The 24,923-nt window shown below is 35.4% G+C and overlaps 3 protein-coding genes across 4 annotated transcripts; all 3 read right to left on the bottom strand.

Moving 5' to 3' along the window:
• Window positions 1–227: 227 nt before the first annotated feature.
• LOC138885848 (uncharacterized) lies at window positions 228–1,961 on the bottom strand. Its single transcript, XM_070166834.1, has 2 exons — window positions 1,486–1,961; window positions 228–837 (listed from the first exon to the last, which is right to left on the bottom strand). Exons 1-2 carry the CDS (start codon window positions 1,959–1,961, stop codon window positions 228–230), a joined length of 1,086 nt encoding a protein of 361 aa, XP_070022935.1.
• Window positions 1,962–12,520: 10,559 nt separating this feature from the next.
• On the bottom strand, window positions 12,521–13,243 carry LOC104218006 (uncharacterized). Its single transcript, XM_009768398.1, has one exon. The coding sequence runs from the start codon at window positions 13,241–13,243 to the stop codon at window positions 12,521–12,523; it is 723 nt and encodes a 240-aa protein (XP_009766700.1).
• A 3,249-nt stretch (window positions 13,244–16,492) lies between these two features.
• Window positions 16,493–24,181, bottom strand: LOC104218002 (ubiquitin domain-containing protein DSK2b-like). 2 transcript variants are annotated; one of them, XM_009768393.2, is made up of 8 exons: window positions 23,752–24,181; window positions 21,605–22,345; window positions 20,887–21,095; window positions 20,635–20,748; window positions 19,424–19,482; window positions 19,076–19,104; window positions 17,039–17,125; window positions 16,493–16,951 (listed from the first exon to the last, which is right to left on the bottom strand). In XM_009768393.2, exons 1-8 carry the CDS (start codon window positions 24,005–24,007, stop codon window positions 16,803–16,805), a joined length of 1,644 nt encoding a protein of 547 aa, XP_009766695.1. In that variant the 5' UTR covers window positions 24,008–24,181; the 3' UTR covers window positions 16,493–16,802. The 2 variants fall into 2 exon arrangements, with proteins under 2 accessions (XP_009766695.1, XP_009766697.1); XM_009768395.2 differs by lacking the exon at window positions 17,039–17,125 and having other exon boundaries at window positions 16,539–16,951; window positions 23,752–24,140.
• Window positions 24,182–24,923: the final 742 nt, after the last annotated feature.

The following is a 24,923-nucleotide window of genomic DNA, read 5'->3' as shown; positions in this document are numbered from 1 at the left end:
TTATTTAAATTATATAAAAAACCTTAATAAAAATTATAAAACACTTTTTAACCTTACACAAAAAATATTAATTACTTCATAACAATTATTTAACACATAGTCAAAACATCAATCGCACAATGAAACGTTTGAAATAGAACCAATGCATATTTTTGTGATTTTATTTAAATTATCTCTTAAATATATAATTAAATCCTATATTTATGCAAATATGTATTTTATTTTATTTATTTTGGAGCAGTTTTTCGTAAGGCAAAAATCACGTGCTCACAGGGAGTTCTTAGAGCTGAGAAGTTGTGAGTAATGCCATTTTTGGTACAGAATTCATCAAACTTGGCATTGTCAAACTCTGTTCCATGATTTGATCTAATGCATGCTACTCTCGATTCCATCTTCACTTGGATTTTCCTTACAAAGGCTACGAATACTTTAAAGGTTTCATCTTTTGTTCTAAGAAATAGAGTCCAAATGAATCTGGAGTAGTCATCCACTATCACAAAGATGTACCCTTTTCCTCCCCTGTTTTGCACTCTCATAGGTCCACACAGATCCATATGAAGGAGATCAAGTGGTTTTGAGGTGCTGACATCTTTCTTTGACTTGAATGAGGACTTCACATACTTCCCTATAGCACAGGCATCACAGACTTTATGTTCTTTGAACTTTGACATGGGCAGACCACGAACCATGTCCTTCTGAATTAGTTTATTCAGAAGAGAGAAACTTGTGTGCCCTAGTCTTCTGTGCCACAGTTCAGCTTCATCATCAACAACTTTCAAGCAACTCAGATCACCACTTTGTAGAGACTCGAAATCAGCAACATAGATGTTCTTGTATCTTTAGGCCACAAGTACCTCTTCACCAGTTACCAGATTTGTAACTGTACATATGATCGACAAGAACTCCACCTTGTTTATTTTATCACATATCTGAGAAACACTCAAGAGACTGTACTTAAGATCATTGACATAGTACGCATTCTCAATTGAGTGAGTGAGTGACTTTCCAACTTTTCCAACACTAAGAATGTACCCTTTTTCCCACTTCCAAAGGATACACTCCCTCCTTGTAGGGCTTTTAGTGAAAGAAAGTCCCTAGTATTTCCAGTTATGTGCTTTGAGCAACCACTATCCATGAACCAGTGTTGACTGCTTCCTTTCACTGTTCCCTGCACAAGGAGATCATGGGTTAGATTTAGGAACCCAAACAAGTTTGGGTCCCTTGTAATAAGCAAGAGGATGAATACGAGCTCTTTTAGTCCATGCAGGTAACATGCGTTTTTTATAAGTGGCACTTGGTCCTTTTTTAGCAATTACTTTCTCAGCAAACACTTTGTTTTTCTATAGAGATTGAACCCTGGCTTGGCAATTTTCCTTGAAATGCCCATTGTTCCCACAGTGGGTGCATAGCTAATTATCGGGTGCAGTAACATATTTGTTGTAAGGTTTATAATGAGTTTTCTCCTTTTAAAATCCTATTCCCTACCTGTTACCACCATTATTAACATATATAGCAGTAATAGCTTCTGAGGACCAGGTCCATTTAAGGGACTTCTCAAGATCATTCTTTACTCTTTCCAGTTCTACTTGGAGCTGCAGTTCAACACACAAATTAGTTCTCACAACAGTTAACTCTTTTTCAAGCTTAATATGTGCCTCACTAGCTATCACTTTCCCCTTTTTAGAATTTCCAGGCCTATACTCAGCTCCAAGTTCCTCTATTGTTTCCTTTAAGTCTATAATCACTACTAGAAGGTCATCTCTTTCATGTTCTACACTAGCAATTTTTTCAGTTAGAACCACCTTTTCATTCTCAAGATTACTTATGCTTTCCTTCAAATCAACTACACACACTACCAAATCATCTCTAGTTTGTTCAACTTCTCCTAGTTCTAAGGTCAAGGCATCTTTATCATCTACAAGAGTATGATAGGCATCAATTAATACATTTGCTAATGACATGATTTTCTTAGGGGAGTAAAATTTCAGATTTCTCTGAACATCCCTGAAGTTTACCTCATCACTGTCATATTCTTAATCATCGTCTGATTGAGCCATCAAGGCAAATATCGAATCATATTTATTTCCTTCACTTTCAACTGCCATCATGGAACTGTCACCTGCATCGACTTCTTCTTCATACTCACTAGAGGAATCTCCCCATGCTGCAAGAGCTTGCTTCACCATATTGTCAGCAGATCTCTTCCTTTTGAAGTGTTTGTCAGGAACCGAGTTCCTCTTTGCTGCTTTATCAGGATTATATTTGGAGTGTTCTTGCTTCATAAGAGGGCAATCTTTGATGAAGTGCCCTGGCTTATCACATTTATGGAAGATATCATAGTTCTTTGGTCTGCTGGAGTTGCCCTTTTTTGGTATTCCTCTATTTCTTCTGACCATTTTCTGAAACCTTTTGGTTAAGTAATCCATGTCATTATCCTCCTCACTTGAGTCATTTCTTTCAGCTTTCAGTACCAGGTTATTTTCCTTCTTTGGTTCTCTTCTTTCACTATCTATCTTCCTCTTTATTTCGTAGGTTTTTAGATTTCCAACTAACTCGTCTATGGTCAGCTCCTGCAAGTCCTTTGCTTCAGTAATAGCATTCACTTTACTTTCTCATGAACTAGGCAGGATGCTAAGAATCTTCTCACGACCTTGTTCCTGTGAATGACTTCACCAAGTGAGTGTAACTCATTTATGATGGAAGTGAATCTTGTGTGCATGTCTTGAATAGATTCATCGTCTTTCATTCTAAAGAGCTCATACTCAGGGGTAAGCATATCAATCTTAGATTGCTTTACTTGAGTGGTTCCCTCATGTGCTATTTGCAAAGCTTCCCATATCTCCTTGGCGGTTTGACAAGCCGAGATCTCGTTGTATTCATCAGGTCCTATGCCACACACCAAAATTTTCTTGGCACGAAAATTTTTCTCCACAACTTTCCTATCTACATCTATATAATTTCCTGGTCTTTGGCATCATCAATGGAAGATCTCCGACATTCTTTGTTGGGATATAAGGACCATCACATATGACATCCCACAACTCAGAATTTTCAGCCATGATAAAATCATGCATTCTTGTCTTCCACAACCCATAGTATTGCCCATTGAACCTGGGTGGTCTATACGTAGACTGACCTTCTTCAAAATTTGGTCGAGCAGCCATAAGGTTCCTTCCTAGGTGTTAGTCTGATAGGAGGAACTCGCTCTGATACCAATTGATAGTTTATGTGAGTCCACCAAACTATAGAGAGACCAGGTCTTCTTATGAGTTTCCACTGAAAAATGCTAATGAAACAGTAAGTAAGTAAGACAGAGAGTTTTACGTAGAAAACTCCCTACTCAATGGGATAAAAAACCACGACCTACACTAGTAGGATTTCAACTTCACTATGAGCAACTTTAGATTACAACCTATGCAATCTAGGAATTAAACTCGTAATCCCTCACTAACTTGCAATATACCTATTATAAGACACTTTGCAATAAACCTATTATAAAGACTTCAACTCATGACTAACTCTAGTTATGACACAAACACTAAGAATTTATGGTTTTACAAAGGGTTCCTAAGTAATGCTTCTAGATAAGCAAAGTAAGAATTAGAATAAAGAACAATTAAAAAGTTACAACTCAACTAAGGACAACAAGATACTAGATTTAAGAACTAGTCCGTAATAGTGTTAAACTTTGTTCTTGATGCACTTGAGAATTGAATGCTCGAATATCAGATAGCTTCAATGCTTGGAATGAATTCTCAAGTGTTCAAGTGATGTTTTGTTGTAATACTCTTGTTAATACAACTTGGATGACATCACTTGAATGATGTAATTACTTGGTTGGTCAAAGGACAATTGACTGCAGAACTGTGCTGCACTGTTTCTGTGTACAGTGCAGGCAGTCACTTTTCAGCTGTACACAGTTGACTTCGTACTGCTGTCAGGGAAACACAAGGGTATCAGGTCCTTGTGTTGGTTCTCTATCTTCTAAAGTTGTAGCAGTTCACATTAGCTGGAGTCCGTTGATTTGTGATGTGTACCAAGTGTGTCAGGTTCCTTATCTGGTTCTTTGACAGTAAGTTTGTTAGATCATCAAAACATAAAGCTAAGACATTGTAAACCCATCACAGTATAACCAACATGTTCCAAAGATGATCTGAACCCGTCCAAAATTCACCCGAGCCCCTCGGACTCTGTCCGAATACACCAACAAGTTCCAAACACAACATGAACCTACTCGAAGCCTTAATTCACACATAACAATATCAAAATGAGGAATCGTACCTCAAAATCCAACTTGAAGAACTTTCAATTTTCAAAACTCATGTCGAACCATATCAAATCAACCTGGAATGACTTCAAATTTGCACACAAGTTTCAAATGATATAATGAAGCTATTTCAATTTCCGGAACAATAATGCAAACCCAATATCATCAAGGTCAACTCTCGGTTAAATTTATGAACATTCCAAACCTTCAAATTTTTAACTTTCGCGAATTAGTGCCGAAACCTTTTAGAAACATCCGAGTGCAAATTCGGGCATACACCCAAGTCCAAAATCACCATTCGGACCTAACGGAACCATAAAAACTCTAATCTGAGGTCAAATACATAAAAGTCAAACTTGGTCAAATCTTCCAACTTAAAGCTGCAAACATGAAATTCATTCTTCCAAACTAATTCCAAATCACCCGAAAATCGGAAGCGACGATTCACACAAGTCATAATATATCATACGGAGTTACTCATACCCTCAAATCACCGAGTGAAGTGCAAATACTCAAAACGACTGGTTAGATCGTTACAGAAGTAGGCAACCAATTCTCCTATAAAAGGAGCTATTCTCCTTCTCATTCAAACGCTCATAAGCTCATTGATAGTGTGAGATATGAAATAGTCCGTGGGAAAAAATATAGAGAGTGTAAGGTGTGCTACAGTGAGGTTGTAATTCAAAATAGGGTTATTTCTTTTGAGTGTGTAATTGGTTCTTGAAGTATTTATTCGAGACTACGGAGGGTAAAATTTCTCATTATAGTGGATTATTTTGCTCTTTTCGGGCCTGTGTGTTTTTTTATTCAGAAAGATTTTTCATGTTAAAATCTTTGTGTCCTTGTTACTCTTGTTGATTACCATATTTTAATATTACTCCGTTGTTATTACTCCGTTGTTATTATTGTGAATATTATTTTCTTTGAAGGGTTTATTCCCAACAATTCTTTAGCTTTGTTTTCCGTGTTCCTTTCCTTTTTAAAGATTTTTTAAATTATATTTAAGGATTGGAGAAAGGCGGTCGCGAGGAGGGAGAGTGAAAATCGAATTCATACGTATTGTATGGTAAACTTCTGATCACCAGTATTACTAGATTATAAATTTTAATCTAATTAAAATTTGTGGGGACCCTGCAAAGAACTTTCACACTTGGCGCTTTAAATTATTAGTAAATGTTATTTTATATTGCAGAAACATAATAATCGAAGTACTTGTATATCATAAAAACTCTGCTAATTTGTCATCTCAACTTAGTAGCTAATTATTACGTATTTTAATTGGTGTTTTAAGGACTCAAAAATTTAATTTCTACAGGCATCGATAGATAATATTAAAAAATATATATACTATCAGATATATCAAATCATATGAGATTAATAACCTAAAAAAAAAATCTATTACAACATGTTAATTTGTCTCAGCCAGCAGTAATAGCATAACCGGGACAATTAGAGCATTGTCTTTTGGGGCATTTGCATTTATACCCGTTTTTTGTGTCACGTTTTAACTTGTGCCCGCTTTGCAAAAAAAATTACAAGCGTACCCGCTTTTTCGCATAACTTCAGCATACGGGACTGAAGTAGCAAAGACAATCACGTAAAACTTCAGCATTCTAGTAGCCGGGCCTAAAGTTCAGCTCTAGAGCTGAAGTTTTTGTTTTGTAATTGGCGAACTTCAGCTCTAGAGCTGGAGTTTTTGTTTTTGTAACTAGCAAAGAGCTGAAGTTTTTGTTCTGTAACTGGCGAACTTCAGTTCTAGAGCTGCAGTTTTTGTTTTGTAATTGGGGAACTTCAGCTCTAAAGCTGAAGTTTTTTTCTTTGTAACTGGGGAAGAGCTGAAGTTCTTGTTTGTTTATAATTTCATTTGAGTCGCCATAATTTTACAAAGGTTCCGCTTTTTATTGTGCGTAGAGAGTATGATAATTTGTCTTAAATGCAGAAAATTGCAGCAATTGAAAATACAAAACGTATGAACTTTTCCATTCGTTCGCAGGTGAGAATTCTTCGTCGTTGCCTTCGAGATTTTATCTTCCAGTTGATGTTCATGATGCTCTGAGCATTGAATCTAAGAATTGAAAATTTAATATTATTCTTATACATGAAGGAGATATTGTCTCTCTTGTGAGTATTATTTATATTTAAGAATAATCGTATTTTCATTATTATTATTCTTATCAAGATAGAACCTTTACAGCTGAGGGTGTCCGTGAAAAGGAAAAAATGATTGAAAATTTATAGGACTCACTGGAGAAATAAGAAGAAGCAGACAGGGATGAATCTTACTTCTGGAAAAAGAAAAGATAAAACTTTGAGGAGGAGAAGGAGGAGGAGAAAGGGGGCTGAAGTTGTTTAAAAAGTAACTACAAGTTAAAAGTTTTAAAAAAATGAGTATAGGTTAAATGGGGGCGACCAAATAAGACGCCCGTGCAATTTTTACTTTGTCTTTTGCTGGATAGGAACAAGTCAATGAATTTGTTTTGGCCCAAAAAAAGAATTAATTTATTAATGGCAGTTTAATAGGTGGGAAGTTTCACCTTGTTGAACTAGATTCTTTGCGAAAAATATGTAATTAAGGTAGAGTTCTACCACAACAAAAAAGCAATAAAATTAAGTTTCAATCTCAAATAAACTGATCAGTTATTTTAATCATTATTATCTGTGCTTTATTTATACTCTTTTTGCTTCAAAAATGTAAAGCATGTCCAATAAGCACGTATGTTCCAACATATTCTGGATTAGAAGGATTCATTATAATCAAATTAATTGAATTTACATGTTGTCAACCTACCGCAACTCATACACACGGCCGAAAATATAAGCAAGTATAGATGGAGTTGGCATCATAAATAATTTTGTTTTGAAAAAGTAAACTTTGACAAATTATCCAACATAAAAGTGTGTCATGGAGTTCAAAAATATATATCTCTGAGAACCTTAAGATTCATTACCCCATCCAGAAATAAAAGTGAAGAAGTCCCCATGCATGCATGCACGCGTCAAGTATTGATAAATCTTCCCCTAGCTAATAACACAATTTTGGGGCAAACACAAAGGAATTTCAAAACAAATGTACATAAATGTTATGGTTATTTGTATATATAGCGTGTATAGTGATATTTAGGAATGATGTTTGTTCTTATAGAAGAAGGCTAAGAAAGAGGCAGAGGCTAAGACCACAACATTTGAACGCCTGCGTGGAACTTGGAGGCAGAGGCGGTGACAAAAGACTGTTCAGGTTAGCCAAGGTTCGAAAGAGGAAGGCTCGGGACCTGAACTAAGTAAGGTACATCAAAGAGGAGGGCGGCAAGGTATTGGTGGAAGAGGTGTGCACTAGGCGCAGGTGGCAGTCATACTTTCACAAACTTTTGAACGAGGATGGGGGCAGGAACATGGGCTTGGCGAGTTAGAGAACTCAGAGAACCAAGTGATCATTTTAGATTTTGTAAGCATATTAAGGCTAAGGGGGTTGAGGAGGTAATGCGAAAAATGAGTAGAGGCAAGGAGACTGGGCCAGACGAGATCCTGGTAGAATTATTGAAGGCAGTGTGACGGGCATGCTTGGAGTGGCTTACTGGACCATTTATTGTCATTTTTAGGAGTAAGAAGATGACCGAAGAATGGAGGTGGAGTTTGATGGTCCCGTTGTACAAGAACAAGGGTGATATCCAAAATTGTAACAACTACAGGGATATCAAGCTACTGAATTACATTATGAAAGTGTGGGAGAGGGTGGTGGAGAGGAGGATAAGGATGAGTGTGTCTATTTCGGAGAATCAGTTCGGTTTCATGTCAGGGCGTTCGACTATAGAAGTCAATCATCTTGTGAGGAGATTGATAGAGCAGTATCAGGAGAGGAAGAGTGGCCTGCATATGGTATTCATCGATTTAGAAAAAGCTTGCGATAAAGTCCCAAGGGAGGTTCTATGGAGATGTCTGGAGGTTAGTGGTATTCCGGTAGCATACATTATGGTGATTAAGGATATGTACGATGAAGCGAAGACTCAGATGAAGACTGTGGGAGGAGACTATTTTCCTGCGATTATGGGGTTACATCAGGGTTCAACTCTTAGTCCATTTTTATTTGCTTTGTGATGGATTTGTTAACGCGCCACATTCAGGGGGAGGTGCCATTGTGTATGTTATTTGCAGATTACATAGAGCTAATCGATTAGATGTATTGCGGGGTTAACGATCCGCTAGAGCTGTGGAGGCAGGCCCTGGAGTCTAAAGGTTTCAAGTTGAGTAGGAAAAAATTGAATACTTGGAGTGCAAGTTCAGTGTGGGGACACAGGAAACAGAAGAGGAGGTGAAGCTTGTCAAGTCATCCCCAAGAGAGATAGTTTCAAATATCTTGGGTCTGTTATTCAGGAGAACGGGGAGATTAATGAGGATGTTACGCATGGTGTTGGAGTGGGGTGGATGAAATGAATGCTTGTGTCTGGTGTTTTGTGTGATAGGACAAAACATCAAGACTTAAGGGCAAGTTCTACAAAGTGGTAGTTAAGCCGACTATGTTGTATGGAGCCGAGTGTTGGCCAGTCAAGAAATCTCATGTCCAAAAGATGAAACTATCAGAGATGGGGATGTTGAGATGGATGTGTGGGCATACCAGGAAAGACCGGATTAGGAATGAAGTTATTAGAGACAAGTTGGGTGCAGCTCCTGTGGAAGACAAGTTGTAGGAATCGAGATTGAGATGGTTCGGGCATGTGAAGAGGAGAGACACCGATGTACCTGTGAGGAGATGTGAGAGGTTGACCATTGCGGGTCAGAGAAGAGGTAGAGGAAGGCCTAGGAAGTACTGGGAGAGGTGATTAGGCAGGACATGACACTACTTCAGCCTACCGAGGACATGACCCTCAATAAGAAGGTGTGGAGGTCGAGAATTAAGGTTGTGGTTTGACTGGTAATCGAGAGTCTCTTTTAGTTGTAGTAGTAGTATTTGTACTAGTCTTGTATTCTCCTATTCCGAGTTCCTTGATGTTGGACGGTGTGGCATTATTGCCGGTAGTTTTCGCACTTCTCTTATAGCTTCGCATTCCTAGATTCTTTGCTATTACATGTGCTATTTGTTTCTGTTATCTTATTTCCTTGCCATTGTTACTATTTGTTTATTGTGTATTTTTCACTGTTCTTGAGTTGAGAATCTATCGGAAATAACCTTTCTTCCTTCATAAAATAAGGATAAGGTCTGCGTACACATTATTCTTCTCAGATCTACCTCATGTGTGGATTGCAGTGGGTTTGCTGTCAGAGTCGGACCTACATGTTGCAATGAGGGGTCACCGGACCCCGTAAGTTTCGGCAAAATTTTTGTAAATGTATGTATATACCTTAAAAATAGTTAATTTAAAGCAACTGGCACCCTGAACACTAAAAGCCTTTAGGAGGCACTGGTTAAACAAAATATTGTGCCCCCATCGTGTAAAAATTCTAGGTCTGCCTCTGTTTGCTGTTGTTTGTTCTTATAGAACGAATAATAATATTCTTAATATATTCGTTAGATGATAAATCTCGTCTATCTATGACAGGGACGGACCCACTTGAGGACAGGTGGGTGCTCAAACGTGGACTCTCTCATTTGTACAGACCATTAGTAAGTATCACTAATAGAACCCTAAAGAAGTTTGCTCGGTTGTTTTATGATAATCATTAGAGTCTACAGAAAATTTGAGAGAAAGATTTTAATAATAACTTACCTTGTGAAAGAGATGCTAATATAAATGATACAAAATCCTGTATTCCCAAATTATTAAAGTTACTACTGTCAATATATATGTATGTAATCCAGCAAACTTTCCCAACCAAATGTCAAAGAAAGCCTCAAAATTAAATCCTAAATAAAGAACAACAAAAGTGCTTATATATTTGTGGGGCAAAAATCTGGATATTATTGTTGTACGCTAATTAATTATTAAGGTTTTCTATACATTAATAATTGATAATAATAAGAAAACTCATAATCGAAGATATTTAATGTTTAAAATTAGTAGTTGAAAAATCGAGATATGCAGACAACAGTTTCCTACATAAAGTGCAAGAGCTAATTAAAAATGATGGTTTAGGGAACGTTTAGTTATATGTGAACAACAAATTTACACACTATCTCAGTATGCGAGTTGTGTTCATATCTTCTTAATTTCCAGAAACGTTTTCTTTTCCTCATGATAGTTCAAGTTTTATTTCTAAATAAATTTTAATGATTAAATAAAAGAAATGCCCACAAAGTAGACATTATTTCAATTCAGTGCACTGAGTAGTCTAATGACACTTCTTGAGTCTGAATTCATTCAAATAGATAATACAACCAAAAGTCACAACCATTCGAATTTGTAAATCACGCAAACATTTTAAATATACTAGTCTTAGGGTACGCGGTTTGCGCGTGTACCTATATCAATAAATATATAATTTTTAAAAATTATATACATATTATTCAATAATGTGTTTTAGTTATTGAAAAAATATCAAAGAAAAAAATGTAAGTTTCTAAATATAATGAATATTAATCTCACTAAGCTAGCTCATTAAACAAAGAAATCCTACGCCACATAAGTCTTTATATATCTTATTATGATTTATGAGATAATATATATCTTATGAAAATTATTGTTATCTTTATTACCAAATACTATAAACAAATAACAAAAAAAATACTTTAAAATAATTATTCAAAGATAATAAAATAAATTGAAGAATTTGAATCTTTGGGTCTTTTAGAAATTTGTGAGTGTAGAGATAGAACTATAGTTCCTAGAAACCTATAGACAAATAACAATATAAAATATGAAATAGCTAATATTGAATATAAAAAATGATGTAAGACGATATGAAAAATATAGGGAATTATCATTTATTAAAATAAATATAAAGAAAGAAAATTGATAAGGGTAATTTTTGTGAATTCTTTTTTGTCTTGGGTTATATCCTTATTGCTTCAACTTAACATTTAAGCAATTTAACTTTTAATACTATATTATAATAAATTTTTCTCTATTTTCTTATTTCTTTCACGGAAATTGCTCTTATTGTGTAAAATAATTTGTGTACCTTAAGAGTTTTATCAACTTGACAAATAAGTTTACTTACATAATAATTTTAAAACAAAATTGAATTGACTTTTTTGTTGCTTTATTAATTCAAAGAGTTAATTATTTGTTGAGATTTTATGCTTTTTTGATAGTATAGAAGATACAAATTATTTTCAAACTATTCTCCTACTCGAGCATAATATTATTCTCTTTATCGATTTTATGTAATATTGAAAACTACATTTAATAATTAGAACAAATATTTAATTAGGTAATGTTAGAATTATAGGTTCCCTAATAAGAGGAATCAATGTAAACATATTTCTATGGAAATCACGTGAGTATACAAGGAAAAGAAACGTAATACTCTTAATTAATTCTCTTAAATAATATCTATTTTAAAGTCCTTAATATTAGGGTTTCTTGTTTAATTCAATAAGGAAAAATCTAATAATCAAATTTTAGTTTCTTTTAAAGTCCTAAATATTAAGATAATAACTAAAAGACTATTTTGTCTAGTATGAGCTCTATTTTAAAAGGATAAAAAAGGCGAACGACATTTCGCTAAGGGTGTTCGTGCTTTTAATATAGTATAGATAGTCACCTTTTCATTTTTTTTCCATAATTTGTTTTTCTAAGAAACAAAATAAGTCTAAATATCTTTAAAACAAAAGTAAAACAAATTAAAGTTAATCTGACAATTCTCCTGTTGGATATATAGTGTGTGTATTAATTGAAGTGATATTAGAATCAACAAGGGCGGATTCAGTTCAATCTCTACGGGTTCCCATGAACCCAGTAGCTTTTGTCTAGAACCTGTATTTGTATTGAAAAATCTGTTAAATGTATAAGAATATTAAGTTTGGAACCCGGTCCGTTCATCCAGTTAGTACTGTTTATTAACTCAAATTTTTGTAGGAACCCATAAACCTAAAATCCTGGATCCGCCTTGACAACAATTTTCTAATGAATATTGCATGTATGTGTAGCGTAATCAAAACGAATTGAAGTATTAATAAATACGCAGATAAAAATAGAGCATCCAAACAAAGTCTGAATAAAACAAACATTACAATAACCATATCAAAATATTTGATCAAATAAAATTAAAGGAGATTTATTACAAGCACCAGAAGTCTCCTTTCTCTAACCAGCATGCAAACAGAAAATCATAAATAAAAAACCATTCATTGTTCCACAAATCAGCCAAACAACTACTCCTTTATTCCTCTGCTGGTGGTGGTAAATTCAAATCAGGCAAACGATATCCTTCCCCTACCGCGGGTTCAGCAACATTAAGATCAGGGACTACGTCGCGCCTTTCGGGAGGTACTTCTTCCACCACGGGGTCGCCAGCATTTCTCACAACTTCTTGTTCTTCTTGTTGTTGCATTTGTGCATGCAGATCAGCAAACTCCTCCCTATTAAAAGTAGGAGGAGGATACGCACCTTTCCACCCGCGATTAGGATGCGAATTCATGTGTCCGAACAAAGCTTTAATCGAATGGAAGTCTTTGTGACACACCACGCATGTGTTCTCGGGCTGAGGAGGAGGAGCAGGATACGCCGGTGCAGCAGGTGGGGGTGCAATCAGTAGAGGCACATTCGGCCTCACACTACGGGTTTGGTTTGCCGCACCCATCCCTCCTCTTGACGATCCTTCCCCTACAGCCAACATGCTTCCTCTCTTCCTCGGAGAAGCAACAGCAACACTGACTGCAACCCTAGCACTGCTTCCACCAGCACTAGCACTGGCACTCGCTCTGGTGGGAATGCCAGCGCTAGCGCTACTACTGCCATCAGCACTGGCACCGGGCATGGTGGGGTTCACTTGAGTACCACTACTAGGAGTAGTGGGACTTCGGGAAGTAGGAGGTGGGACGGGAGTGGGTGATTGAGGATTTTCGGAGACAACCTTATCGCCGCTGCCGCTAGTGTTCGTCATTTTCAACAAAAAAAAAAGGAACAAAGATTTTCAGATGAAAGAAAAGAAGAAATGCAAAGTTGGTGGTAGGGGGAAGACAACGTTGGTGAAAGATTATATATATACTGAGGATGGAGAAACGTTTGAAGTTTGGCAGTTATCATCCCTAGTGTTGGTTCAGATGAGTCGTTTGCAAATTTGTTATAAAATTTAAAACTAGTTTAGTAACTTCTTATAATTTTAATTCAAATCAAGAACCAAAAAGAAATAACTTTCATGCATTTACCATTTTTTAGGATTATGTCAATATTCACGTAATACTATAATTTTGACTTGAAAATGGGTTGAAACAAAAGGGAAAGAACATTTTGGTGTAACTAAGATAACGATGAAATAACACTTCTTTTTTTAACGTAATTTAAATGGAAAATTGATACTACTATTTATTTGCTCATATCTGAAACTCAAACAAAAACATAATCATGTAAACAGCACATATAAAAGTAACCTTTTTTTTAGCTAGTGGAAATTTTTTTGGTACATTGGATGAAAAGAATATCAATTTTTAAAATTAATTTTAGATGGATTTGATATTCATTTTCTCTCATTTTAAAGATTAAAAAAAAGTCGTTGTTTTAATTATTACGTGGTAATACACATGAAAGACAAATAATTTTTGGTTAGTGAAAATTTTCAGTATCTTAAATGAAAAGATCATTACTGAGTTTCTAAACCTATCATCATTTAGTAGATTTGCTTTTTAGCAATTTTAAAGACAGATACTTAATAAATTAATTACCTTTCGTGATGTATGATGAAGGATTTTGCTGCCTTTCAAATGAATTCGACGTGAAATATGTGCCCTATATTTGGAGGAAAAAAATGTCTGCCTAATTTTGTTGTTTGCTGTGATCAAGCAGAGGAAAAGCGTCCACTAAAATATAACTTTTAAGACGAACGATTTCATTAAAGAAAAATAAAGCTAATTTAATCCTTTTTCATAAAAGATAGTTGCGGACTAGGGTATTCAAACTGAACAGGAAAGTCGCACCAAATCGAAAACTCAAACCAAACATATTTATAAACCTTGATTAGGTTTGGTATAAAAAAACTCGAACCAAATCAACATATAAATATATAATTTTTATATATTTTTAAGACCTTATATAAAAAAAAATTAAAATATGTCTAGAATATTTGGGATCCTCTCATGGGATGCAATAATTAACAGAATTATGAAGTGCATTCATTTTTATTTATTTTAAATAATAGGTTGTATCATCACTTTCTTATCAAGTGTTATAGAAATGCGTTAATCGGCTCTTTGTTCTTCCATATTCATGTGTCAAGATTAAATCTTTTTGAAATTTGAAATGATATTTCGATAATTTAAAATTAAATATAATATTATTATTATTATTTAGGTATCATATGATTTTTATGTTTAATTATTAAATTTAGTTAATCTTGAAAGCGTACATCAACAAAAAATTATTGTTAGAGACTAAGAAAATAGTGTTACTAAAAAAATTCTCCGATAAAAATATTTTAATACATATTTTAATCGATTTTTTTAATTTCTACGAAACATATATTCACTTATCAAAATTTTATCTATAACTTTAACAAAGGAAGATTGAAATAATATTCATATAACAAAAAAATAAAAGACCTAAAAAATCCAACAAAACCGAACCAATCCAAACTGATATAGTTGGTTTGGTTTTTATCAGAACCAAACCAACCTGATTCATCTATACCCTAGCGGAGACACCCTAATTAGCAATGAGTCATTTACATTGCTTCGAAAATTCTCATTTTATATCACACATACGGTTGAGATATTAATATTTTTTTCTCTCAGACACATCAATTTATGACAGGAAGTAAATCCGCAAATCACTACAACCTAGACCAAAATCTATTTACAAGGCGAATTATAACATAATTATGTCGATCTGGTTTGCGAAAATTTTTGTGTGTGTCACGAATAGACGAAATGCTGAAATTCTGAAACTACTTCTTTGGCGGATTGGTAGACAGAAGTTGATGGAGTTATTTTTGAGTGACTTGAAGCTTATGAAGCATTAATGGAAGAAAAGATAGTTACGAGATTGATTCTGCTGAAGACATAATATTTAAGTAAATAAATATAGAAGATTTCTATGTATATATGTATCTAAACTCTTCGTTATTTGGTACTTTGACTTTGAACCTGTAATATTCTACTCCATTAAATATGCTAAACCTTCAACTAATTGAAATTTCTGCTTTTGTTCTTTCTAATTGGGGTTTAAATGATATTGTCAGGCAGATTGTACAAGAAGTTTACTATAGAGGATCCATGAAGCAAGGCTTAGAAGGAACTGGAGCTGCTATAGTTCTATCCTGATTGAGTTACTTGATTATATAGTTCTGACCCATTTGTATTTATGAGAAGCCAGTTTAGATAGGGAGGATTAGTAGAGATAGTTGGTTTGGGAGTCTGAGGCTTGTTGCTTGACTGCCTGATTTTGTTCTTATTTTTGTACTGTACAGTTTATTACTTGGTAAATAAAATTCTTTACTTGCCAAAGAAAAGAACTGGATTCAAATGCATGCTTTCAGCCTGCAATTCCCACGAGTTTAGCACTTCATTAATTAGCACTCCATGAGTAAATTACATCGTACAACTTTCAATACTATATTGTATCAGATTTGAGTAAAAGAATCAGGATACACTTGAGCTTATCCCTCATTGTTCACACTACTAATATCGCTATCAGTTGCTAGATTTGGCATTTCCCAAATATGTACACTCATTTGCCTACAACTAACAAGTTAGTTCCAGTTTTATTCTTCTTTGGGATGGTAACATAGTGTCCGAACCAACTTGCTCGTGTACGTTCACATGCAAGCTGCTACAGCCTACAAGCACAGATGTCAAGTGATCGTGCATAGCGTACCATGGCTGAAGCAAATGACTCGCTCCAATAACCATAATTAGAATCTGATCTTCAGGTTATTACTCCGATGTGCACCCATTCAGCTATTCTGATGAAGATCCTATTCGTGCTTCTTATGATAAGAATACCTCGCATTGCCTAAATTGTCTTTTGCAATACATCCTTCGACATGCACCAAGTGCCCAAATCATAGTCGGCTTCTCAACCTGCCTTACAACAATTACAGATTCCCAGCAGTAACAATCATTAAGCTTGAAGTACAAAGACCACCTGTGAGACATTAGTCCATAGCACAAAACCAAAATAGACAAATACAGCAGGCAGATAACATCCAGCATAATGTTCAAACTAGAAAATCGAAAAGGAAATGCTACAGTAAATTGTACGATATATCATATTATAATGAACAATTTAAGGGGCTGATTTTAACATTGTATGTACAATGAACTGAAGAACTTTTTCCCTTTTTGGCCCGAGGTAAGAGACAATGGGGGATGAGATGAGAGTTCGTTCCAAAAAATCAAACTCCACAAATTTATTTCTATCCAAGATTTGATGCTTCTTCTGTCCACATCAACAATTTCATCTGTCCCCACCAGGAGCTATATAGTCGTACAAAAGAGAATATCCATACACTACTGTCCAGTGTTCCCTAGAAGTCGCTCTACCGCAGCGTGCACATTCCCTGCAGTGGCAATAAGTGCCCGGATATTTTCTTGAGTGTCAAAAAAACCCATTTCTTGTAACTGGGCTAACTGAGTGGCGTATAATTCCTCTGGGGGCACTACAATAACACATCAAGAGGAAAATGAGCATAGGTCATGTCAGAGAGAGAGAGAAAGAGAGACAGACAGCGAGAGAGTAAAATAACCATTGGATCTGTTGGGTACACCCAATCCCCCCGTCCCAAGTCCACCGAACATGTTCATCAGCATTTCCATTCCCATGTTGTCAAATGCTGCAATTATTAAAATCATCTAGCTGATATGAGTAAAACTAACCAATAATGCACACAAAATTGCATTGTATTTCTCCAACCTTAATTGTACATAGTATTTCAACAAACTCAAAAAGATAGGCTGAATATTGCTTCTATCAGCATAATAAATTGCTATCCCTTTCAGTCAACAGGGAAACCTAAATATCAGAGTTTCACAGTCAAAAAAATGATTTGAAACTTAAAATCACCCATCAATCTAATCACGAATCTCAAATCAGTGACTCATCTGTTTTAAATTCTGTTCTATTCAGGTCCATTTTATTCCAGTACTAAATAATTTATCTTTTACGGAATATTATAGATTCCCTACTTAAAATAAACATTAGAGATTCCCTTAAAGTAGAGTTATCCTAAATCTCGTACATATCCTTATTTGAACAGATGAGTCTCTAACAACAAAAAGAGATTTCTAGCGAACACTTGACCAGATTTAAGTCTAACAACGCATATACGGATTCTTTGCTTTGATTGTATCATTTTTTGGGCTAAATCCATATTAATTTTGAGACTTGCAGGTCCTTTTACTAATCCCTTCTTCCATAGTTTTAGGTTTTCCTTGTCTTCTTTTAGCACTTTCAATCATCAGGTTGTAGCACATCAGTCTGACTAGTGCATATGGAGGGGTCTACTTAGGAGATGGAAAAAATGACCTCTCGTCTTATCCTCTATGTTTGCTACTTACATCCTTTGTAAGACGTGATATTTTTAATCTTATAAGACCTCGTATGACCGCACACCATATCTTACATATGCATTTTTATAAAATTTGGTGTTATTTATCTTGTGGATATACAAATGGCTTTAAAATTCCTACATTCATTCCAATATAAGGTTGTTGATCTCACAGCCATTGCATAGAACATGTGCTTCATTTTGTTAGGCATCCACATAGATCATAACTCTCTTAAAAGTTAAAACTCCTCCATGTAACGATCCTCTTTTAATTTGTGTTGCGCCTTCATATATCACATCATTCTACTCACATATATGATCCTAAATATTTGAATTGTCTACATTTATGTGCCATTATATCATCTAGTCTCATCTCACTGCTATTATTATAACTTGCAGCGAATACAGCTCGTCTTATTTCTACTTATCATAAAACTAGAGTTCTTCTCCCAGTTCCCACTTTTAGTTGACTTTATCACTAATTAAGATGTTAAAATCATCTACAAATAGCATGCGTCATGGAACCTTTCTTCAGCTTATCCATAATTGGCCTAAAGTAGTACATGCGGATCCCTAGAGTAAACCACTTGGGTACTGATTTGTATCTCGTCTCACTATTCACACTTATGCCACTCCTCTATTTTTTGAGATTGTCTACCAACCTTGAACCCTTGAACTAGTAGTTTGGAGAGAACTCCCCAACCACTATGAACAAGGATGGCTGGTCATATGCCACTCCTCTGTACATTTCATTTGTGACGTTTATATATTTTATTTGAATTCATTTCTTTTAAATCCTCAAAGAACCATTTTTCTCATCCTAAGAATTTCAAACAATATTCTTAACAAAAATATAAACTCTGTTGTAGATCTAACAAGCAAAAATCCGAATGAGTTTTCTGTCATCCTTGTAAATTTTAGAATCCTTATGCAATAAAACAAAACTAAGAAGTAGGTATCTCAGTTGCCTAAACAAATTTTTTGGCAAAATATTCATGAAACATATGGTAAATAAATGTGCATAAAAAAATATTGTAGTATTCCTAGCAGGCCAGTTCTGCATCAAAATATTAGTCTTAAGCAATGCTTGGAAATAAGTGTAAGAAAATTTATTTGCTGCAGGATAATATTATTAAACAAGCGACCATTTCCCTCCCAGCCTAATTCAAAACAACCTAAGGGTGTATTACTCTTATAAGGATATCAAATTGGGAGAAATAGAGAATAAAATTTCACCTGTTCGGCCAGTATCTTGACCCTGTCCCCTGCAAGTGGGAAAGACACTTTGTCAGAAAAGATAAACATAATGCAGAAATTACTCCACTGATACAAATAATCAGAATAAAGATCTAGAGCCACTCACAAGTTCATCAGTTATCCTTCCTAATTAGAAAGGTCTAGACTACTCTTTGGCAAGTGAAATATGAGAATATGTAAGATGATAATTCTTTTTCTTTGGTGAGTGTACTAAACAAATGGTGAGTAATAATGAGAATCCAAGGAGATGCATATCATCATATCAGATAAACCATGAAGTGTGAGATTCTCTGGCCAAGGAAGCTTCACAGATATGTCCAGACTTACTGGTTTGTTTGCTGCCGACCAAGTTGAGACAATAGCCCTTGCTGTAGACTCATAACTTGCTGAAAGGGAGAAGAATTATAGTCAAAAAAAATGTCAGAACAGTGTTTTTTTTTAAAAACAAATAAGGAAAATGCACCCAAAGAGTTGCGCACTCATCAAGTTTTATGTCCAGACACATATCAAAAGGCTTCTTTCTGTACCCTGGGTGCTCCAAATAGACAGGACAATAACTTTTATATTATAAGGAATTAAGGATGGAAAATGTTCAATCTAGAATCTCTTACATTGTGCCCAGGAAACATGTTTGATGAATCAGTGACACTTAACCAGTAATACAAGAACCAACTTAGATCATGTTCAAAGTAATTAGATATAGTAATATGTTACTCCATTTAATGAAATGAAAACGTATAACAGTTTCAATAATAATAAATCTGAAGTACAGTTTCTATATTGAAACAATAAAATACAGTTCCTACCGTATCATACATGACACTAAAATCTGTGAAGTTTACTTATGGTAAATGAACATTGTCAGAGCATTGTTTATTTAGTAAGAAAGTGAATCTAAGTGAGTAATTACAAGGGGTGGAAGGTAGATCAAGAATTGTCCAATAAAAGAAAAGAGTAACATATTTGTTTGAGTTTTTCCTGTTGCTCTTTTCCCCTCCATTTTCCATAGTAAAACTTTCTTTTATTCTTTTTCCTTCCAGCTGCCCAACGTTAAGATTTAGTGCCTTCCAATATGACAGCTTGATGAGCATGGTTACACTAAGGCTACATCTACATTTTTGATACACAGTGAGGCATTTCTAAACTTAGTTGATAAGCATGTGACCCTTGAAACAATCTGATTCAAGTTCTCCCCAGATAGATCTGCAAAAGCTCAAGGCAAATATATAGGCTTCCAGAGAAGTAAATTTGTATTTTTTTGTTTCCTTTTCGCATTATCTTTTGCTGCAGCAATTCTACTAAGCGTATTTCTAATAGTACTTTGACCTTTTTTAAAAATAAGGAAATAGATATGCACCAGCGGTGAATCAAACCGGGTCTACACCGTATAGTACTTTTAACCTTTTTGAGTTACGGTATAACTTTTATCTTTACATATCAAAAAAAGAATGTGATGCAATTTTCTAAATTTGCTACAACTCATGCACCATGTATGCACTCCAGAGGCCAAACAAGCACGACATAAAGACATCAATTACCTGCATTGTCTCAGGGGACGTCAACTGACGAATAAATTCAGGGTTTTGCATCATTTCTCTGAGATGGGGGTTGGAATCAAGCATGCTTCTTAGCTGCGGGTTGAACCCAGAAATCTAGCCACCAAGATGCTCAGGAAATGAGACGCTTGACAAGAAATTTTCCACCACAAACGAAAACAAAGAACCAAGAAAGAAGAAATAAAGCCTTAAACTCACTGACAGCAACTTTAGTTCAAACGAGTAAATAAATACCTGGTTCATGTACTGAGGATTTGAGAGGAGAGACTGCATCATCTGTGAGATGGCTGGATTCTGCATTAACTGATTTAGAGAAGAGGCATCAGGCATGCCGCCTAGCATTCGCTGCAAATCTGGCAAAGCGCCCAAGCCACCAAGAGGGGGTGCCCTAGTATCCGCAGCAGCATTTGACCTAGCAGTGGTATTCATTTGGGCGGCTCCAGCTGCAAAAATAGTTGAAGAAGATACCCTGCTTATCAGAAATAATTGAAGATCAAAACAACAATAAAAATAAAGCAAGATTACAAATGTTCAATCAACACACTGAGAGGAAGTCCACTGGATAAAAAAGATCTCGGCTTCTGATTAGCGAAAGGCCCCTAATAATACTACATAATTAGATTCTCCATATTAAATATAAAACTGTTTTTACTAAATTCTGATAAGATTATGCTAACTTTGAAATATTAACTAGAAAAGAACAAAGAAGAAAAAAATGGCTGCAGAAAACAAGTGTTGAATTGTACAAGCTCTAAGCACAAATTGCACAAGTATGACTTCATGGCACCCTCAGTAGCGAAGATGCATGAAAGTATCTCCAGAAGAACAAAAAAAGAGAGATAAAAGTTGCTTTTTTAATATGCAAAGAACCCTGAGTCAACAGAATAGGAGATGAACAGGTTTAAACTAGCAGCTAAAACAGTTGTAGAACATGAAATCGGTAGAAGCTTACTGCCAGCTGATGCCCAAGGATTCGGAAGTGGATTAGTATTGGGAGCGGGAGGATTAGCAGTTGTCTCAGAACCAGTAACTGGAGGACTAGTTGCCTGATTTCCGGCTTGCCCACCTTGGGCTCCCAAAAGAGCTGCGAACGGGTTTGCACCTGAATCATTTCTTGTATCTCCAGCCATGGTTGTTGCATTCAGAAATGGCTCTTGAACATTTTCATACATGCGCCTTAGCATGTTAAATCCCTCAGGAGAGGATTCAATGTTGCTCATTGCCCTGTCAGTATTGCGCATCATCTCACGCATAATTTCAGGGTTTCGTGCAGCCTCCATTGTCTGGCGAAGAGTAGAAGGGTCATTGAGTATGTGAGCAAGCTCGGGATTACGATCCATGATCTCTCGCATTTGAGGATTGTTCATAATCAAGTTGCGGATGATTTCTGGGTTATTCATTAGATTCTGAACAAGAGGCATATTCATCATATCTCTCATCATGTCGGGGTTTTGAGTCAGCTGCTGCTGGACTTGCTCAAAATCTGGAAGACCAGCTCCAAACGGACCACCACCACTTCCAAGTCCGGGAAAGAGTGGAGCTCCACCTACTCCTGCAAATGGCCCCCCTACATTTGGCGGGGCATCCCCTGGTATATTCTGATTAGTATTTGGATTTCCAGCATTGGTTGCACTAGCGGAAGCAGCAGCGGCAAAACCTCGAACCAGATGAACTGTGTGATCTGCCTCCAGACCTGTTTGCCACAAAAATAAAATAAGATTGCTAAGATTATCAGTCTGACAGCCTGATAACATGCAATAAGCAAGCAGATAAGAGAGTAAGATTGGCCCCGCATCCTGATAGCATTTTATTTTAAAACTCAATATTGAATGTAATGCGGTGATAACTAACCAATCATGAAATGGATCAACTTGATTGGCATCAAAGTAGCATCATGTTGCAGAAACGAATCAGAAGCTAACTAGATTTTTTTTTTTTTTGGTGCGCGCCCAGAGTGGGGGGGGGATCCATGCCAAATTTAATTTACTTAGTAAAGTGGGAACTGAGCGCCAACAACAAAATTTACAGTCTCTACTGTATGCAGTTCCAGGTGCATATTTTATCCTCTAACAAAAGAGCCAAAGACCCCAGTACCACTGAATCTTTCCTCTACACTTTTCTCCACTTATTGACCTTTACCTATTTCTTGTCCAAAGACAAACCATGATATAGTACGGAGTATTTGGTAATCAAACGAGTAAGATCTTTGTCTATTAGAATTGAAATGCGGTGCTTCCTAATATATTAACACCTTATTTATCAATTATTTCCATCTATTCGGGAAACAATACAGACATAGAGGCTATATTTGCACTTCTAAATCGAGAAAGTATTAAGAATACCTTGTAAAGGTAATCCTACCTACCAAAGATGGAGCAAAATGGGCTCATATCAAAGTGTTGCACTGAAGATTCGTATCTAAGATCTCAAAGTTATTCAATCACTAGGAAATCTCCTTTACGGCAGTCAAAGAAGATACTTCTCCGTTCCAAAAATTCACAACATCCTCTAATATTCCCAATGAATTATTTTCCAAAATTAAGACTCCCCTCCAGTTCGGGAAACAGCTTCTACGTGCATTCTTTTTTTATTCCTTAAAACAGCTTCCTATATTCACTTATTTCAACACTGGACAAATTCTTAACATTATTCCTCAAAATCGCCGCTTTTTTACTGCCCCAGTCATCACTGGGGCCATGTATTAGCAAATCCCAAAAACTAATACACTGTTTATGAGTTGAACAGAAAAATTCATGAGCAAACAGTACGACACCAATTGATGTCCCTGGCCTTCATATTAGCCTAAGAAATCTAGACTTTTAAACATTTATGCAAACAAACATAAAAACATTTAAAGATACAAGAACCTTTTTATATCAAGAAATACGATAAATAAAGCAGGATATTTATAACATTTACATCACAAAACCCTAACTAGCTTATTATTGAGGTGCAATTGATTGATTGATCAGCAACATAACAAATAAAAAGTATACTTACCTAATACAAATAATTCAGCATTAACAACAAAATGCGACAAGAAATTGCCTACCTATATTGCGCAAAAAAGGAACAAAAACAATTAGATATAATTAATACCGTAGCTTGTTAGGGTTTGGTCGTCCTTTAAGATCCGGCCTTTATAGATCAACCTCTGCTGTTCGGCAGGGATATCGGACGGCTGAGAAAGGACGGACTTGAATGATCCGACGGTGGAATCGAGGCTCACTTGAACGGAAAATTTGGAGCCATTGGAACATCGAACGTTGATCGTAACTGTTTCACCACCACCGCCGGCGTTATTCTCGGCTACTTCATCTTTGACCGTTGTAGTAGTAGTATCGCCTCCGCCCATACTCAAATCAATCTCGATTGAATTGGTGAGAGCGGAGAGTATGGAGTTTGAATGAGGGATCGGTGGGGGAATGGAATTGAAGCCCTAGCTCGGAGGATTTCACACTTACAGGGAAGAGAGAGTTAGAGAGAGTGAAAAATGATGGGCTATTTGTTTGATATATAATGTAGTAATGGGGCAAATAACAATTGTTGTATATTACATAGTGTGAATCAATACTCGGTTTCAATTTAAACGAAGTAATTTAACTCAAATATAAAGTTTAAGAAAAAAAGATATTTAAAATATTTGATCTTAAAAATTTAAGGGATAAAAACTTTATAGGGCCATAATATTTTTGTGGCTATAAAAAATTCTCATCAAAAATAATTAGTTACAATTTATTATGTCATGTCCGATCATGAGTAAAAACTTATCCTGATGTATATACCAAATTTGATTAAGTTAACCATAGAAAATAAACTAACATCTACTAGAGAATTTTTTTAAATAAAAATTTGAGAAAGAGTAATAAACAATCATAGTATATTTTTGTCTTCATAAGATCCTGAAAAAATCAATAAAGATAGTATTGTGCTTGTATTCTCACAGTGTACTTATCATAATATATTAAAAATTATTTAAGTAATGCAATAAGGGTATACTTGGAACAAAATTTATTTAAGAAGAAAGAAGGGGAATTAGGGTACTTAATGGAAAATGTATTAGCCCTGATTGGCTCACTTACGATAGTGTCTTCCTTTCGATATCTTTGTTATGGAACAACGAAAATAGCTAGAAAATATTTAAAACTATTTATTGTATTATTATTTAAGATTAAATAAAAGATAGATTATATAATTAAATGAGGTGACAAGTATCATTTAATTATTGGCTTGGTATATACACCGGGTGCGGATAAGTTCCCCCCCCCCCG

Source organism: Nicotiana sylvestris, chromosome 2 (assembly GCF_000393655.2).
Source record: "Nicotiana sylvestris chromosome 2, ASM39365v2, whole genome shotgun sequence".
Classification (NCBI taxonomy): Eukaryota; Viridiplantae; Streptophyta; class Magnoliopsida; order Solanales; family Solanaceae; genus Nicotiana; species Nicotiana sylvestris.
The sequence above is the reverse complement of the archived record's forward strand: the minus strand, read 5'-3'. Positions and strand labels throughout refer to the sequence as shown.

Excerpts from the sequence above, each read along its gene's own strand:
- LOC138885848 (XM_070166834.1), bottom strand. The coding sequence starts at position 1,961 with ATGTCATTAGCAAATGTATTAATTGATGCCTATCATACTCTTGTAGAT. Across the intron at positions 838-1,485 it reads GTTAATAATGGTGGTAACAG|ATACAAGAACATCTATGTTG; the intron begins GTAGGGAATAGG and ends TGTGGCCTAAAG.
- LOC104218006 (XM_009768398.1), bottom strand. The coding sequence starts at position 13,243 with ATGACGAACACTAGCGGCAGCGGCGATAAGGTTGTCTCCGAAAATCCT.
- LOC104218002 (XM_009768393.2), bottom strand. The coding sequence starts at position 24,007 with ATGGGCGGAGGCGATACTACTACTACAACGGTCAAAGATGAAGTAGCC. Across the intron at positions 19,105-19,423 it reads GGTCGGCAGCAAACAAACCA|GGGACAGGGTCAAGATACTG; the intron begins GTAAGTCTGGAC and ends TCCCACTTGCAG. Across the intron at positions 16,952-17,038 it reads TGTACCCAACAGATCCAATG|TGCCCCCAGAGGAATTATAC; the intron begins GTTATTTTACTC and ends GTGTTATTGTAG.